The following is a 19,659-nucleotide window of genomic DNA, read 5'->3' on the forward strand; positions in this document are numbered from 1 at the left end:
CCCTCTCAGATTTTAGAAGGCGCTTCAGATTCTTAAACCTGTCGTGTGCTGCAGCTATCTTTAGAAATCTCACGTTGGTATCGTCTTTGCATTTTGTCAAATCTGCAGTGAAAGTGTTCTTAAAACGAACATGTGCTGGGTCATCATCCGAGATTGCTATACCATGAAATACATGGCAGAAAGCAGGTAAAACAGAGTAGGAGACATACAATTCTTCCCCAAGGAGTTCAGCCACAAATTTTATTAATGCATTATTTTTTAACGAGCATCATCAGCACATCCTCTGGAATGGTGGCCGAAGCATGAAGGGCCATATGAATGTTTAGCGTATCTGGCACGTAAATACCTTGCAACGCCGGCTACAAAAATGCCATGCGAACGCCTGTTCTCACTTTGAGGTTAAATTGTAAATAAGAAGAGGGTAGCATTATCGCCTGTAAATGTAAACAAACTTGTTTGTCTTAGCAATTGGCTGAACAGGAAGTAGAACTGAGTGGACTTGTAGGCTCTGAAGTTTTACATTGGTTTTGTTTTGAGTGCAATTATGTAACAAAAAATATCTACATTTGTAATTGCATTTTCACGATAAAGAGACTGCACTACAGTTCTTGTATGAGGTGAACTGAAAAATACTATTTCTTTTGTTTGCCTTTTTTACAGCGCAAATATTTGTAATAAAAAATTACAATATAAAGTGAGCACTGTCTACTTTGTATGCTGTGTTGTAATTGAAATCAATATATTTGAAAATGTAGAACAACATCCAAAAATGTTTAATAAATTTCAGTTGGTATTCTATTGTTTAACAGTGCAATTAAAACTGTAATTAATCGTGATTAATTTTTTTGAGTTAATCGTGTGAGTTAACTGTGATTAGTCGACAGCCCTAATATATATAAGTATGATAAAAAAGCCGACTGAAGTTATATTGGGGTTCAGATATCCATTCACCATCAATAACTGTTTATTAAACTGACTCAATTTAGGACTCAAAACTGGATTTTTATCAGTAAATCAAGTATTGCTAGTACTAAGGTGCCATTTTTACAGAATCTCTTTTCTGATCATAACCATACATCTAAGAGAATTGGATGTGAATTAAATAAAATTACTTACTTCCTGTATTTCATCTGGGACAGAGGAGTCCATCAACCTAAACAGCAAATTCCGAAGTGGGCCTGCCTGCCTTCCAAGAATGCTAGTAGCTACTCCTCCAGCTAACGCAAGAGCAAGATGATTAGAAAGCAACTTCAGGCACAACTTCAGGAAATTGTGATGTTCTCTGCAAAACAAAATGTTGTTGTTAATCTTGCCTGTAAATCAGCTTTGGCAATACCCAGTTTAGGTCCCATGGGGAAACAGGATCTTATACATGAGGATATAATCTTTCCAGGCCTCTCAAAAAAATCTTATTGACATTCTAATATAAAAGATAGGAGTGGTTATTCACCTGAGGGTGGGAGGCCGAGATAGCTGCTAGATGGACCTTTATCGAGCTAATGGCCAAACCTTGCTGTTTTAGGCACAAAAGATAGAACAAGGTATCCTGGATTGAAGAATGCATCAGCAAAACTGCAGAACCAGACCAACTAGAGAAAAACTTCCCACTTAGAGAGGCCAGTAGTCTTAGTAGATAGTATTCTACTATTCAACAGCATATCTTGAACCTCTTTTGAATACAACTGCTCCCTAGAATCTAACTATGGCGTATCTGCAGGTTTGGATGGCGCAAGCGACCTGAGTTTTGAGAAATTAGATCCGGGTCCAATGGAAGTGGTATCAGCTTTCACCAAAAGGGACAGGAGGTTGCTCAACCAGGGCAACAGGAAAGCATCTGTCAGAGAACCCAGACTGTGACCCTGTAGGGAACAAAACTGCTGGCATTTCCTGTTGTATCTCATTGCAAACAGGTCTACCTGGGGAGTCCCCTAGAGCTGGAAAATGAACCTAGCTACATCTGGAAGAAGGGACCACTCATGGTGACTCGTAAATGACCTGCTTAGATAAACTGCCAATGCATTCTGCACTCTGAGAAGGTAATAGACTTTGAGATCAATCGAGCTGGCAATGCAAAAGTCTCATACACAAATTGCATCTTGGCAGAACGGGGATGAGCGGGCCTCTTCTTGTTTGTAGAAACAGAACACTGTTGCTTTGTTGTCTGAGAGAGTGAGCAGGCGTCTTCCCTTGATATGGGGTAGAAAACCTGACATGCCAGGCAGATAGCTGCCACCCCCCTGACATTTATGTGAAGAGTCAGGTCCTTTTTGAACCACAACCCCTGTGAGTGAAGGAAACCTAGACAAGCCCCTCAACCTATGGCAGACACATCCATCCATGGTTGACAAGGGACAAATGGAACTCCTATGCAGATATTAGCAGGGTTCATCCACCAATCTACAGAGTCTAAAATGTGGGGGGGGCTTGACCACAGTGTTCAGATGACGACAGAACAGCAAAAATACTGAGGCCAGCCAACTTTGTAGAGTTCTCAGATGCAATCTGGCATACCAGACTATATATGTGCAAGAGGCTGTTTGTCCCAGACAGCCCATACTCAATCACAACTATATGAAATTGTAAGTCTTGAGATCTAAAATGATGGATTGAGTTGTCTGAATCCTTGTCTCTGGAAGGAAAAAAATGGTTACCTACCTTTCTGTAACTATTGTTCTTTGAGATGTGCTGAACATGTCCATTCCACTGTGGGTTTGTGCATGCCTCATGCACAGCTGTCAAATATTTTTTCCTTAGCAGTATCCATCAGGGCAGCGCAAGGGCCCTCTGGTGCATAAAGGGGCACACTGCCCCCAACGTTCCTCAGTTCCTTCATACCAGAAAGACTCTGATGAAGAGGTGAAGGCAGACAGGTCATGGAATGAACATGTGCAACTCATCTTGAAGAATAGTTACAGAAAACAGGCTTTGCTTCTTTGAGTAATTGCACATGTCCATTCTATTGTAGGTGACTCACAAGCAGTTCAAATTGGCGGTGGGCTCAGAGTCTACTTAAACAAGGATTAAAGGACAACTCGTCCAAACCTGGCATCCTCTCTGGATTGATGAGATATGGCATAGTGAGAAGCAAATGTATGGAGCAAAGACAAGGTAGCTGCCTTACAAATATCCAGAATGGGAATCCTAACCTGCAACCTGGTTGAGTAAGCCATCACTCTACTCAGAGGTGTGATGTCAGTCAATGGATAATATAAACAAATGTAGCCGGAGATCCAGGTGGAGATCCTCCAAGTTGAGACTGGTTGGCCCTTTACTCTATCTGAAATGGTGAAGAAGAGTTGAGCCGAAGACCTGAATGACCTAATCCAGTCTTGATAAAAGGTCAAAGCTCTTCTAACATCAAGAGTATGAAGCATTTCTTTCCCTTTACAGCAGCGTTTCCCAAACTTGGAACACCGCTTGTGTAGGGAAAGCCCCTGCCGGCCAGGCTGGTTTGTTTACCTGCCCCGTCCGCAGGTCCGGCCGATCGTGGCTCCCACTGGCTGCGGTTCGCTGCTCCAGGCCAATCGGAGCTGCTGGAAGCGGCAAGGGCCGAGGGACATACTGGCCGCTGCTTCGCGCAGCTCCCATTGTTGCTGCATTGGAGCAGCGAACCGTGGTGAGTGAGAGCCGCGATCGGCCGAACCTGCAGACGTAGCAAGTAAACAAACTGGCCCGGCCCGCCAGGGGCTTTCCCTACACAAGCGGCATCCCAAGTTTGGGAAACACTGCTTTACAGGAATGAGACTTTGGAAAGAATGTTGGTTAAATAAATTTAAAATCAATTTGGAGACCACTTTAGACAGGAATTTAGGGTGAAGCCAACGTAAACCTTGTCCCTAAAGGAAGTTGTATAGGGAAGCTCTGATACCAAAGCTCAGAGCCAAGGTTAGGGCAACAAGAAAAGCTACTTTCACTGATGTGTAACAAGAACAAGTTGCTAGCAGCTCAAAGAAGTGTGAAATATCAACTTTGCTAGTATTAAACTTAAGCTCAACTGTGAAATATGATAATAAACCTATGGGTATAATATGAACAAATCCTTCAGAAACATGATGGAAATGGGGTTTGAAAAAAATTGATCCGTTATCCACAGGTAGAAAGCTGATAGCACTCCCAGATGGACTCTAATCAAACTAAGAGCCAATCCTTTAAGAACAAAAGATAGTCCAAGACATGGCTAATCGGAGCTTGAGCTGGAGGAATGCCTTTCTGTAGGGACCAGATATAAAATTTCTTCCATTTAGCAAAGTAAGCAGACCTAGTGAAGGCTTTCTGCTATTCAGTAGGACTTCCTGTATCCCCCTTCCTGTATCCCCCTGTTCCAAAGTTGTCAGCCACAAAGAATCAACGCGATCAGCTAGAGAGCTTGAAGCCTGGGATGAAGAAAGAGACCATTGTGCTGGGAGATAAGTTACACCTTTCTCAGGAACGACAGTTGAGGTCTGACTGATAGAGCTAATAGGGTTGAAAACCAATGCTGATGGGGCTATGCCAGGGCTATTAGAACAAAATGAGCAGAATCTTGCTTAACTTTGGATAAGACTTTGGCCAGGAGCGGAACTGGAGGGAAGGCACAGCAGTCCTCTCAATCAGGCTAGAGTGAAAGCATCTGTCAGTGAATCAGGGCTGAGGCCCCCTCAGGAACAAAAAAATATATGACATTTTTTGTTTTATCTTGTTGCAAATATGTCCACTTTGGGAGTTCCTCACCGATGGAATATGGATCTGGAAATGTCCAGTCAGAGAGATGACTTGTAGTGGCCTGTGAACAACCTGTTCAGGAGGTCTACCAGAGTCTTTTGAACTCCTGGAAGGTAAGGCACTTTCAGGTTGATGGAACTGATGATGCAAAAGTTCCATAGGGGGACTGCTTCCCGGCATAACTTTGTGGATCAGGCCCCTCCTTGTTTGTTTACATAAATCACAGTTGCTGTGTTGTCCATGAGCACCAATAAGTTCCACTCCCTGATGTGTGGAAGGAATGCCATGCAAGCTAGGCGGATGGCACTGAGCTCCCTAACATTTATATGGAGTCAGATCCCGGGGAGACCAACGCCCCTGACTCTGAAGGCAACCTAAGTGAGCTCCCCAACGTAGATTCAAAGTGTCTGTGACTAGGGTGAGAGTCTCTTGTGGAGGGGCAAAGGGAATTCTCTCACAAACATCAGCAGAATCTATCCACCAGTCCACGGAGGCTAAGACCCATGGGAGTAGTTGAACCACCATGCCTGCATGATGACAGGCTGGTGAATACACTGAGGCTATCCAACCCTATAGATGTCTGAGATGCAGTCTGGCATGCTGTATCTTGTAGGTCCATGCTGCCATGTGACCTAGAAGTTTGAGGCAGTTCCAAACTTTGATGATAGGATGCACCTTTAGACCTAGAGCAATAAGACACATAGCTTGGAACCTCCACTATGGTAGGAAAGCCCTGGCTTTGTAGAGTCCAGGACTGCTGCAATGAATTCTTTTCTTTGTACAGATGGCAGGACAGATTTCTATGCATTGATTAGTAGCCCCAGTACATCAAAAGTGGATTGAATACTGGCTATGCTGGAAAGAACCTGAGATCTGGACCGGGCTCTTACTTGCCAGTCATCCAGGTAAGGAAATACACGGACTCCTAGCAGTCAGGATGATAGTGATGGCAGAAACCACAGTCCTAGTAGTTGAGTCAGCTGCATCCAAATCGGCCTGGAGTAAAAGTTCTTCCCATCAACTTCCCTTTATCTACCAGCGAAAGGAACTTCTGCTTAGTCTCCTCAGGCAACTTGTTCTTAAATTTTTAGAATAACATCACAGATCTTAGTCATATCACCCTAATTAGGCCTGTTGGCTGGTGATTCTAAGCTATAACCCTGCCATAGAATAATTTTTTCTCAACAAGTCCAGCTTTTTTGCATCCCTTGACTTAGGAGTAGATGCCTGATTCCTCTAGCACTCCCTCTCGTTGGCAGCGGAGACAACCAGTCACCTTGGAGGGGCGTGGGAATAAAAATGCTCAAAACCCTGGGTGGGCACAATACCTATGCTCCACTAGCTTTGCTGTGGGAGGGAGGAGAGTTTGTCAGAGAGCCTTGTTAGGTTCTAAAATTGCTTCATTAATTGGCAGAGCCACCTGAGATGGAGGCATCAATGAGGCAGTGAGAAGATTCCCTAACTGCCTCCACCTGAATATCTACGGCCAAAGGCCCCCTTTTTTAAGAGCTCCTGGTGAGCCTCACAGTATTCAGGAAGGGGCAAAAACACCCCCAAGGAAACTGCTTCATCTGGAGAGGAGGATGAAGCTAGCACAGGTTGAGGCTGTGCCTCCTTTGTTAGCTGTCCTATCAGATGGTCCATAACACCTTCTTCCTGCTCAGTACCAGACCCAGTACCAGGATCAGGAGGGGATCGATGAGTTGATTTCCCACGTCTACCCGAGGAAACTGAATGTGACTAACATAGGGAGGATTCGGAAGGGGAAGGAAACCCCAACCCACAAGTTCCAGAAAGACCAGTGAAAGGGCGCTGGACCCCAATGTCTGACAGGCCACATGTCCATGTCAGCACCAGTCTCTCAGGCTCTTGCAAGTACCCCAGGTGGTAAGGTCTAGGAGAAGAGTGACAAGACACACTTTGCACCTGGGAAACATAAGAGCCAACCTCCAAGTCAGAAGAGTTGCTTTCTCCTGACCAAACCAGTCAGCACTGGGAACTGGTGCCAGGAGTCTGGGGAAAAGCGAAGACAAGACATTATTTCTGGCTTACATCTCTACAGTACCAAAGAATAAGAGCTCCAGAATGCAGGAGGTTGACTTGATGCTGGGCACTACACTGAGGAAGCTGAAGTCAAGCGGTTTACTGCTACAGAAGGAGTGATCTCTTGCACTGGGGAGACCGGCATCAATAAGCTCAGCAACCCTTTTGCAGCTTGAGGGTGCAGATGGTACTGGGACAGTCTCTGACTGGTGCACAAGATATATAGATAATGCCAGAGCTGCTGCTGCTGCTGCTTTGGACCCTAGACTTAATGGTGCCTAGCCCAACACCACAATCAACAGTGCCGACGCAGCTGATGGAGGAGTTGAGGAGTACTTTGATTTTAACTGCACTCTATTCAACACTCTGTTCCCTTTCTTGGAAGGCTGAGGGAACAAAGATCTGCCTCTCCCAGCAGTGTCCTTGGAAGTCTTCTACTCTTTCCTCGGCACTGGTGATGGAGAGCAGTGCCGGGACTCAGTCAGCATCAGAGGTGCACGTCTCACAGATGCTGAAGTTCTCAGTACCATCTCTGACCAAGAAGGCGCTGAAGGTGGTCTCAGAGCAGCCTCCATCAAAAAACTTCAGCCTTGCCCAGCCTTTCTTAAGCTTCAAGTCCTTGCAAATCTGGCACTAATCCCTAATATAAGACTAATCCTAGCACTTCAAACTAGAGTGCGGGTTGCTCACAGGCATGGGCTTACAGCACTCCAGGCAGGGCTTGAATTCCAGTGCCCAATGCATTCCTTGGTACTGATAATGAAACCCCAAACTTGACAAACTGAGAATAAATTAACTCAACAAATACTAACTAACCCTAATAACTATACAAATATGTAATTACATACAAGAAAAAACAGCTGAGAGAACTTGTTAAAGCAAGGCCAACAGATTAAAACAACTATCACAGGCAGTAAGAAGGAACTGAGGGGAGCCGGGGTGGCTCCTCCCTGTATACATGTATGTAGTGGCTTGTTGCTGCAGAAGGCACACAAGCTGCCTCGATGGGTACCACTAAGGGGAAAAACAATTGAAAACAGTCCTTGTGATGTATGCACACCAAGAGCGGAATGCACATGTGCAATCACTCAAAGAAGAGTAGTTTGATTTTTGGCATTGAAAAAAATATTGTATTGTGAATCAAAATATACCTGAAATGCAAAGGCTGTTTAATCCAGGAAACCCAAATCTTTACTATTAAAAACAAAACCATACACCACTATTCAAACAAACAAAACTAAACATGCATATCCTATATAGATACCTTGATGAAGGGAAAGGAAGAGGGGGAATCTCGCTGTTAATTTTATCACAGTACCGCTCAAGAAAGGACCGGAGATGGGAGAAGGTACTTTCTTCAAGGTCTACACAGTATGGTCTGTGCCATGCAACAACTTGTCTGGAATCCAACATAAGAAATGCATGAAGTACACTGAAATAAATGCACATGTAAAACATGCAACTATCTGTATAATAAATTAACAAATGCAGTAAGTTAATATGGTTGTCATGTCAAGGACACTATCATTGCATTCCTTGACAGCAGGGACACTTGCTGGGATTGTCTGGGTTTCTCTCACTTAATTCTCTGCCATTGCAGGGACTTCGCACATTGGTACACCTCAGCCCCTCCTATTCTCTGCCTGTGGCACATAACAGTTTAGTCTCCTGTGGCGTGTAATACTTCAGTCTAAGTTTGGTTGTTGGATTCAGTGTGTGGATTCTGAGCAGTGTTGGTGGCCCGTGATATACAGGAGGTCAGACTAGATGATATGGTGGTTCCTTCTGGCCTAAAACTCTGACTCTAAGGTTCTGGCTCGCAGCTTAACCTAACAAAATAGTTATCTGATTGGGGCAGAAAATCTTCCTGATGCTTGTAGCTAGTTTCTCTCTTTTCTGTAAATGTCTCTTTGAATCAAACACTGAGCAACTAAAACAAAAGATGTGCTTTTATGGGTACCTTAAATATAGGGACATGGGATTTTTTTTGCAGCTGATTCTTAGAGGAGCTGTAAAACAATCTCAAAGCTAGTTTGGCATCATGAAAGTTACTAATTCACTACAGAAATTTTGACATAATACTGGCAGATTTTGAAGGGATGCATTCATTTGATATTTGAAATTAACTAATTTTTGAAAATTCCATTTTCTATTATAGCTCCCTTTAAAACAGAACGTTTTGAAAAAAAATTCTGAAATCCTTAAAAAAATCCTTGTTAAGAGTTCCTCTGATTCTATATTGCTTTTTATCAGGGCCTTCTCCATTAAACTGCTTCAGCTTCAAGCATGGACAAGGGCTAAAACAATTTTTAAATTGATTTAGGTCAACCAGAGCAAACACCTACATGGACATACTTATTTTGATGTTAGAATAGCTTATTTCAGTTAACTTAAACCAATTCCCAATTACATTAAACTAAAAAAAGCCTCTCAAACCGAAGGGTGTCTATCCATGGGGTTTGTTTACACAAGACCTAGACAATTTTTTCCTTGCTAACAGATTATACAGGGAAACAGTGTAACTGACTCAAAGTGCTGTCATATCCACAAAATAAACAAACTTGAAAAACAATTATTTTTCAACTTTTCAGTTTTAATAACCTTAAATGTTCTTTGTCCAATAGTAGGTACAATGCCTTCAGAGAAAATATTTTTGAATTGACAGTGTCCCTATCTGTTATAACTGTTAAACATAAACCACAATGATTAAAAAAACCCAAAACAGAAAATCTTTAAAGCATTATAAACATAACTATTACAATACTGTAATGTACAATCCTGTTAACAAGCAAAATGAAGAATTTTAACACACATCAGTGTATTTTTATAGAATGTAGTATTTTACCTGTCCCTTGGAAGGGCTGTCCAGGCAAGGCTATGAGAAGTGCCAGCTGAAATCTGCTGAATTGCTATTCCGTCTAAACCACTTACTTTCTTTGGTTTAGTAATGGGACCAGTGGAATTTCCCTGACCGCACTGTCCCATGGAATTGTTACCCCAAGCATAAACTTCATTATCTAAAGAGACAATCAAAGAAGGAAACAAAATTTGAGGCTCAGTGACTTTTAATCAAAGAGGATTATAAATACCCTATGTAGCATATTTATTTTACCATGAGAAAGTGCCAAACAATGGCTGTCACCAATTGAAGTATCAACTATTCTTGTAGCAGCCAGCTCTTCAATCAGCTTGGGTCTAAGAGCAGTAGCTTCTGAAGAACCACAGCCCAGGCATGCACCACAGCCCCATGCATAGACCTAAAAACACAAATATACATATAAGTTTTGAACACAATATTATTGGTATTTGTCAAGAGACAGAGCTACAGAAGATTGTGTGTGTGTAATTACTGCAATTATACCTGTAATTGCACAAGCAAGTTATGTATGTATACTTGTATTTATACACTCTGTACAAATCTGGGCTCTGATACACCCATTTCTATATAAATTCCTAACTTCTCCTCCATAAATTAATTATACACATTATGCCACAGAAAACTCTTCGGGCTAACAATTCTCCAATACATAACACAAGAAAAAATATTTGAGAGATTAAATGACCTCAAACCATCATAATTTCCAAAAGCATCATAACATATAAGCTATATAAGATTATTCTCCTGTTTTTAGTCCCAACATTATTTGTCTAAAACCATCCTCTTGTGGGTAAATTTAATTCCGAATTCCTTCCCATCTGTAGACTTAAATTTCATTTAATCACACCTCAGAATACCTTTACAAACAAATCAAAACAAATACTAAAAGAGTTGCAATTACATGCCAAGTAACTGGGGTAGAAAGAGATTTTAGTAAGGGTCTTGGACAAATATGGTTGTTGAAATTTAGCAAACAATGCAGCAATCAAAATTTATCTGAAATATATGTATAAACCTTAAAAAAATATTTTCTTTGGTTATCAAGACTCTTGGGCCCCAGACCTTTTCTTTACTATCTGACATGGACAGGAATGGACTGCTGAATCCGGGATCATGTGCATATATGGCTTTATATAAACAATGTATTCAAACCTATTAACTATATATGCTGTAATGTTCATTAAGACTATGAAATATTCTATATAATAGCTAGATATTTCTGTATTATCCTTTAAAAGAGAACCATTGCAAGACTGGGCCTTTGATGTTTTGCATTTATAATATAGAAATGTATACTAAATATACAGATAAAAATTACAAACTGTAGTTCTAGTCTGTAAATATAAACATATATTCTTTTTCTGTGTTATATCATAATCTTGGGAATTTTTTCCCTATAGACTGAAGAATTCATGTGGCACTTGAATATTATACTACAGCTATAGTACATTACTGGAAAAGATAAATAATTGTTATATGACAACTGTGATTATAAACTATGAGATTAGTTACCACTTGTACCAATTTTGATCTTGAGGAAGGATGATAGCACTGAATGAGTTATTGTGGGATAGCTCCTAGATATGTTAATAAAGTTGTGGCCTAGTTAAACCACACGCCTGATGTCTTGTCTTTCTTCCAACTATATTTGGGACAAATTATACTTCTCTAAATTGTATTTCTCTAAACAGAGCATCTATGCTAAGTAAAATTTTACATACCTGTTGTAGAACATTTAAGATGTTTTTTTGGTTTTAAAGTGTCTCAAAGGTGTATATACCTTTTCATAATTTTAACCAAAGCAATAACCATACACATTTAAATAACAAGTCTCAGGCATCTTCTCAAATATTAAGACGGTCATTCAAGTGAAAATATCTTTTTGCCTACCTGTCCTGTTGATGTCAAGGCAAGTGAAGATTGGCTCCCAGCACACACTTTGCGAATAAACATTCCTTGTAAAGCTTCTATAACTTTAGGTTTATATACTCTATTGGTATCACCATGGCCAAGTTTACCTATCAGACACAAGGTAATATTAGACTAAAATAAACTACAGTTATGACAGTTATGTGAAGATTTAACTTCCCAATCAAAAAAGTCTTTTAGATTTCTAAACATTTGCCTCAGTGTTTCTCTTTGGTAGGGAAGTGTTTTGCTTTATTTTTAAATTATTTTATTTTGCTATTCAGTAGAAGGAAGCATAAAGGTTGTGGTAGATGTTTACTGAACACACACTTAGCATGCTAATTGATTTTTTTTTTTTTTACTGGTGTGTTGCTTAGCTCCTCATTTTGTGATCCATCATTTACGTAAATGTGAAGCATTTTAATAAAACAAAAATCCAATTGTATTTTTTTCAACTTAAAGGATGGCCTGAAAAGCTTTTCTGAAGTTTTCTAACAGTCCTTCATATGTTAATATGTCTGTTTTTAAGCCCTTCACATAATTTTAAGGTTTTCTATTTTTTATTCCTCCTTGAAGTTTGTCTTTTGGATTCAGCCCTTTGCCCTCAGCAGTTCACATAACATCATTTTCTGTGAAAGAGCAGTTGTGACCGGATGTATAAATCCCACACTAGACCTGAAGGAGTTAAAGAGCAACCGTAGGCCCAATCGACCCAGCCCAGCTGCACCTGCAGAGCATGTTTCAGATGGAGGAGGGAGCTTAAAAGGAAGTCAGACAGTTCAGAATGGGGCTGAACAGGCAGGGAGAGGGACCTGCCTTGGGAGGTGCTGCAAAGAGGTGCTACAGGAGCTTTCATCTGGAGAAAAGGAGCCTAACTGCTGTGCCCAGAGTGAAGGACAGTCCATACCTTTCTCTTTTACCGGTCCACCACAGACTGCAAAACTTGGATTATAGAGAGTGGGTGATAAGGAAATGGCCCAGGGAGGGCACCCTTAAGGCTCTCCTAGCTGCCAGACCCTTGCTAACCCTTGCAGGGCCCTGGATTGGAGCTCACCTCTGCATTAAGGAGGGCATGACTCAGACCTCGTCTACACTATGAGTTTAGTTCGAATTTAGCAGCATTAGATCGAATTAACCCTGCACCTGTCCGCACAACGAAGCTATTTACTTCGATATAAAGGGCTCTTAAAATCAATTTTTGTACTCCTCTCCGATGAGGGGAGTAGCGCCAAAATTGACATTGCCATTTCGAATTAGGGTTAGTGTGGCCGCAATTCGACGGTATTGGCCTCCGGGAGCTATCCCACAGTGCACCCTTGTGACCGCTCTGAACAGCAATCTGAGCTCGGATGCACTGGCCAGGTAGACAGGAAAAGCCCCGCGAACTTTTGAATTTCCTGTTTACCCAGTGTGGAGAGCACAGGTGACCACGCAGAGCTCATCAGCATAGGTAACCATGCAGTCCGAGAATCGAAAAAGAGCACCAGCACAGATTGTACGGGAGGTACTGGATCTCATCGCTATATGGGGAGAGGATTCCGTGCTAGCAGAACTACATTCCAAAAGACAAAATGCCAAAACGTTTGAAAAAATCTCCAAGGGCGTGATGGAGAGAGGCCACAATAGGGACTCACTACAGTGCCCTTGAAAGTTAAGGAGCTCAGACAAGCCTACCAGAAAACCAAAGAAGCAAACGGAAGGTCCGGGACAGAGCCGCAGACATGCCGCTTCTACGCTGAGCTGCATGCATTCTACGGGGGGCCCACCACCACTACCCCACCCCTGACTGTGGATTCCGAGGAGGGGGTAATCTCAGCCATGCCTGAGGATTCTGTGGACAGGGAAGATGAGGAGGAGGACGACGACGATGAGCTTGCGGAGAGCACACAGCACTCCATTCTCCCCAACAGCCAGGATCTTTTTCTCAGCCTGACTGAAGTAACCTCCCAAGGCATTATCCCAGACCATGAAGCCATGGAAGGGACCTCTGGTGAGTGTACCTTTATAACTATAAAACATGGTTTAAAAGCAAGCTTTTTTTAATGATTAATTTGCCCTGAGGACTTGGGATGCATTCACGGCCAGTACAGCTACTGGAAAAGTCTGTTAACGTGTCTGGGGATGGAGTGGAAATCCTCCAGGGACATCTCCATGAAGCTCTCCTGGAGGTACTCCAAAAGCCTTTGCAGAAGGGTTCTGGGCAGTGCAGCCTTATTCCGTCCTCCATGGTAAAACACTTGACCACGCCATGCTAGTAGCAAGTAATCTGGTATCATTGCATGACAAAGCCTGGCAACGTATGGTCCCAGTGTTTGCTGGCATTCAAGCAACATCTGTTCCTTAACTCGCTCTGTTATCCTCAGGAGAGTGATATCGTTCATGGTAACCTGGTTGAAATACTGGAATTTAATTAAGGGGACAGAGGTGGCTGTTCCTACTGGGCTGTTTGCCTGTGGCTGAAAAGAAATCCTTCCCTGCAGTCAGCCAAGCAGGGGGGCGAATTGGCGCTGAGTTTTTCACGTTTGGCTAACAGGTATCTTCCCTGATACCAGCCATGCGGTGGGGAGAGGGGTAAAGCGATGAACCCAGAGAATTGGATGGGGGGGGGGTTAGTTTGGTTTCTGCTGCTGCACGTTAACAGGAAAACTGCAGCACTCAATGGGCTTTGCTTGGTATGTGGGACAAGAAGGGCGCTGCTTTTCTGAAGGCTGCAGAAGCCAAAAGACAATGGCTTACCATGGCCGTATGCAAGCCGAATTCTGTTGCCCAGACCTGCGTCTGTGATCTCTAACACCAAAGCCGCAGGCATTCAATATTAAGACGCAAAATGCGACCTTGTACTGAAATCACATGTGCTATGTAATGTGAATAGTGTTGTTCACCATGAAAGAGTATAAGCATTGTTCTGTAAAATGTATCTTTTTAAATACTTCTCTCCCTTTTTTCCTTCCCTCCCGCAGCTGCAAATTTTTCAAGCCTCCCTCCTCTGTCCCGCCAGATAAGGCGGCAGAAAAAAAAAGGACGCAAGATGAAATGTTCTCTGAAATCAAGGCATCGACACGCAATGAAAGAGCTCATCTGAATGAGTGGAAGGAAGCAGTATCAAAGTACAGGAAAGATGCCAGTGAACGTGAGGACAGGAGGGACCATTGTGAGGACAGAAGGAAAGGAGAGACGCTTGAGATGAGAGGTGGCGGCAGAAAGATCAGAGGAGGCAGGATGCAACGCTGGGGCTGCTGCGTGATCAAACGGACATGCTCCGGCGTCTGGTGGAGCTTCAGGAACGGCAGCAGGATCACAGAGTGCCGCTGCAGCCCCTGTATAACCACCTTCCCCCCTCACCATGTTCCATATCCTCCTCACCCAGACGTGTAAGAACGTTCTTACACGTCTGGGTGAGGAGGATATGGAACATGGTGAGGGGGGAAGGTGGTTATATAGGGGCTGCAGCAGCGCTCCGTGCACCCTCTCACTCCACCCCAGTGGACAGCCCAACCAAAAGGCTGTCATTATTTTGAATTTTTTTAGTGGCTTTTTCCTTCCCTCCTATACTCCTCCCAAACCCCACCCGGGCTACCTTGTCAGTTCCCTCCCTCTTTTTATAATCAATTAATTAAGAATACATGATTTTTAAATTATAGGGACTTTATTTCCTTTGAAAGCAAGCTGTGATCGAAGGGGGAGGATGAGTTGCTTACAGAGAACGAGTCAATCAAGGGGGTGGGTTTTCATCAAGGAGAAACAAACCGAACTTTCACACCGTAGCCTGGCCAGTCATGAAACTGGTTTTCAAAGCTTCTCTGATGCGCAGCGCTTCCTGGTGTGCTCTTCTAATCGTCCTGGTGTCTGGCTGTGCGTAATCAGTGGCCAGGCGATTTGCCTCAGCCTCCCACCCTGCCATAAAGGTCTCCCCCTTACTCTCACAGAGATTGCGGAGCACACAGCAAGCAGCAATAACAATGGGAATACTGGTTTGGCTGAGGTCTGAGCGGAGTCAGTAATGTGCGCCAGCGACCCTTTAAACGTCCAAATGCACAATCTACCACCATTCTGCACTTGCTCAGCCAGTTATTTTCTGGTCTGGGAAATAAATCCCTTGCTGCAGCCGTTTAAACAGAGTAATGTTCCTGAAGACGCAAGCATCATGAACCCTTCCCGGCCATCCCGCGTTGATGTTGGTGAAACGTCCCTTGTGATCCACCAGTGCTTGCAGCACCATTGAAAAGTACCCCCTTCGGTTTATGTACTGGCTGCCTTGGTGCTCCGGTGCCAAGATAGGGATATGGGTTCCATCTATCGCCCCACCACAGTTAGGGAATCCCATTGCAGCAAAGCCATCCACTATGACCTGCACATTTCCCAGAGTCACTACCTTTCGTAGCAGCAGCTCAGTGATTGCTTTGTCTACTTGCATCACAGCAGCCCCCACAGTAGATTTGCCCACTTCAAATTGATTCCCGACTGACCGGTAGCTGTCTGGTGTTGCAAGCTTCCACAGGGCTATCGCCACTCACTTCTCAACTGTGAGGGCTGCTCTCATCTTGGTATTCTTGCACTTCAGGGCAGGGGAAAGCAAGTCACAAAGTGCCCTTACACATACAAAGGTTTCGCAGCCACTGGGAATCATCCCACACCTGCAACACTATGCGGTCTCACCAGTCTGTGCTTGTTTCCCGGGCCCAAAATCGGTGTTCCACGGCTAGAACCTGCCCCATTAACAGCATGATCTCCAAAGCGCCTGAGCCCGCGGTTTGAGAGAATTCTGTGTCCATGTCCTCATGGCTCTCGTCACCGTGCTGCAGTCGCAGGCTCCTCCTCACCTGGTTTTCCAGTTCTAGTTCAGCATAAACTGCACGATAATGCTCGAGGTGTTTACAGTGTTCATTACTGCTGTCTTGAGCTGAGCAGGTTCCATGCTATAGAATGGCGTCTGCACAGTTCACCCAGGAAAAAAGGTATGAAACGGTTGTCTGCCATGGCTTTCACAGAGGGAGGGGTGAGGCTGTACCCAGAACCACCAGTGACAATGTTTTTTGCCCCATCAGGCATTGGGATCTCAACTCAGAATTCCAATGGGCGGGGGAGACTGCTGGAACTATGGGATAGCTATGGGATAGCTACCCACAGTGCAATGCTCCGGAAGTCAACGCTAGCCTCGGTACATGGACGCACACCGCTGAATTAATGTGCTTAGTGTGGCCGCACGCACTCGACTTTATACAATCGGTTGCCCAAAATCGAATTCTGTAAATTCGGAGTAATCCCGTAGTGTAGACATACCCTCTCTAACCGGCACCAACCAATCATAGCAATAGAAATGGATATGTGTTAATAGAGGTGGCTGAAAATTTTTTGAAAGAACAGTTTTCCATCAAAATATGCAGTTTCACAAAAATCAAAATGTTTTGTGGAACATGTTCATTTTGACTAAGTTTTCTATAGGAAAAAGACAAAACCTTTCATTTCAACATCATCAAAACATTTTCATTCATTTTGTTTAGACTTGTATTAAAATATTGATTTTAATATATGTATGTATTATAGTCAATGTGTATATTATGTATCATTTAATATTTTAATATAATATTAAAGTCAAAATGAAACATTTCAATGGTCTTGCATCGAGAATTTCCTGAATTTTAATTTCACAGGAAATTTTGGATTTTCATTCCAATTTGGAACAATTCCCCCTCCCCTTACCCCGCCCTGAGGTCAGATGGAATGAAATGGAATGAAAGTTCTAGTTCCCAACTAGCTCTACTAATCACTGACTGCAATATGAGCTACTGCTCTGAGCTTTTTCACCTTCCACACACATACACTGTGCTAGGAGGTGGCAAAGTAACAGCTTTAATCTTATCAAATCCAGCTGCTCTAACCAAGACAGGTAGTAAAAAAAAAAAAAAAAAGCACGATAGAAAGAGGAGTCCTATTTGCACTTCTGGCACTGAAACAGCTGTAAGGTCAGGAGATGGCAGGGTCTAAATCTCTCTTATTCTGGCTTTTCCTGCGAGATGTGGTAGTGACAGTAACTATTCCAAATACATATAAAAAAATCAATAAAAGTTTTGACAAAAACAAATAAAACAGAAGTAGAACTTCATGGCTCAGGAGTCTCATAAGTTGAAAAAAGTGAACAAACTTGAAAAAACTTTACACTACCTTTAAATATTTAATTCCAATATCTGCAGACATGATAAACTTTTAGTCTATTTTCATACAAAGTCTATGTTCTAATATTAAAACTTATTCTTATATTTGTGGGTTGACTTCACTATATCATTTTTGTCTTAAGAACTACCAAATAAAATAAAGAAGTCAAAGTACACAGACTGTATTCTGGCTGGAATAATATGAAATGGTAATTGAGCTAATAGTGATCACTTCCATAGGATGTAAATGCATAAAAGATACTTGTACTGAAGAATGTTACACTAAAATGTATTGGATTTGAAGCCCATAATGAAAACTGTGAAATACATCTTAGTTTCCCTATATCTTCTGACAAGAAGTTATTCCACCTACAAATCACAGACTAGATTCTGATCTCTCATACACAGGCGTATTGACATGTACAGCTATAAAATAATAATAATAATAATAAATAATAATAGAAAAAACATATGTAACTTAATTCCAAAGTATTTCAGAAAAAATGGGTGAATCTCATTATAAGTATATTACATATATGGAAACTGATGGACATGTTACTTAATTTCTCTATGCAAGATCACACAGCAACCAAGACTATGACTTCAGAGACCCAGTCCTGTGCTATAATCACTGTTCAATGCTACTTCAGTAACATCAGGCAAAATCATGCGGACCTTGTAGGTTTACAAGTCCCTCACACTAAAAGACAGTGCATTATAATTGAGATTTAAGTTAAAAATCAATACATACAAATGTTACTTTTGTTTTTAAAAATCCTTCATGGACTTGCCTCATCTTATCACATGAACTAAAGTCTCCTCTTACACCCCTGAACAAGTCCTTCTGCTTAATTACAATCTTCCTTTCTGTACCTTTATACAATTTCACAAGATATTTGCATCTACAAACAACCTTTTACCTCACGAATCTTCAGTTTTAGCTCCTCCGTGGATAACAACTCAGTCCATTTGATGTGCAATAGATTTTTCAAAAATGTAGAAATACTTCACCATATTTCAAATCACAAATGACCCATGTTAACTATTAAAATGTTAGTTTTTACATACCATTATCTCCTCCTCCAAATGACCATACTGTTCTTCCATCTTTGGATAGCGCTATTGTGTGTGAACTGCCACAAGAAACTTCTCCTACATTGCTAATGTCTTTGACTAAAGTGGGAATGTTACGGCTATTGCTGTCACCATGACCTTGGAAAAACAAAAAATAAATATATTTTGATACGTTTCCTTTCTCCTGTTTATGAATTCAAAGATCCATTTGTGCATTATAATTACAGTAGAACTTTGTTAATTCATCACCTTGTAATTGACACAAAAATTGTATGTTTCTTCTTACTTCTCAGCAATGATTTAATAGAAAAGTTCTGTAGTAAGGTCTCAAATTACCAACGCTTCATTATTTTTACAAAATGTACTACAGAACTTTTACTAGTGCATTATGAAGCATCATAATTTAGGGAAATTTCTTACCTGCTAATTAGATTTGTTTCACCAAAACTAGGCTAGATGGGGATAATGTACCCTTTCTAATGCTCAGTTGTGGCTAGCCCAAAAGGTAGTGGTCTCATAGGGTAAGTGACTTCCCTGAATGTGGACTGTAAAAGTCAGTATGTGCAGGTAAGCATCACAGAAAGCCACTGAACAGAGAACACCCAGGATGAGTAGCCTGAAACACTGATCTTTAAATCAGAACAGCAAATCCAGGAATCTGTTCAGCCCACTTCAGATCCAGGTGAACACTTGAAAGCCCAGAGGACATTGGGACTATAGCATAAACTAAATAGATGCTATGATCTTCCTTATCTGGAGAAAACAGAGCAGTAAGACTGAACATGAGACTGATTTTCTAAAATCTAGCCGCAAAAAGACCTAAGCCTCAGAGCAGCACCTACTGAAAACAGGAACAACTGAAATCTGGTATCCAATAAACCTTAAATGTACCAACTGTGTTCT

The 19,659-nt window shown here is 42.0% G+C and overlaps 1 protein-coding gene across 7 annotated transcripts in view; it reads right to left on the reverse strand.

The window, feature by feature from the left end:
- HERC1 (HECT and RLD domain containing E3 ubiquitin protein ligase family member 1) overlaps positions 1 to 19,659 on the reverse strand; it is a 205,222-nt gene that overhangs the window by 134,216 nt on the left and 51,347 nt on the right. For all 7 annotated transcript variants that reach the window (XM_054041859.1, XM_054041856.1, XM_054041858.1 and 4 more), the window contains exons 7-12: positions 18,751 to 18,894; positions 11,513 to 11,640; positions 9,857 to 10,001; positions 9,590 to 9,761; positions 8,009 to 8,143; positions 1,117 to 1,282 (exon numbers count right to left, since the gene is read on the reverse strand). In XM_054041859.1, the coding sequence (XP_053897834.1) occupies positions 1,117 to 1,282; positions 8,009 to 8,143; positions 9,590 to 9,761; positions 9,857 to 10,001; positions 11,513 to 11,640; positions 18,751 to 18,894 (890 nt within the window). The remainder of the gene's footprint in view (positions 1 to 1,116; positions 1,283 to 8,008; positions 8,144 to 9,589; positions 9,762 to 9,856; positions 10,002 to 11,512; positions 11,641 to 18,750; positions 18,895 to 19,659) is intronic.

This window comes from Malaclemys terrapin, chromosome 10 (genome assembly GCF_027887155.1).
Source record: "Malaclemys terrapin pileata isolate rMalTer1 chromosome 10, rMalTer1.hap1, whole genome shotgun sequence".
Taxonomy (NCBI): Eukaryota; Metazoa; Chordata; order Testudines; family Emydidae; genus Malaclemys; species Malaclemys terrapin.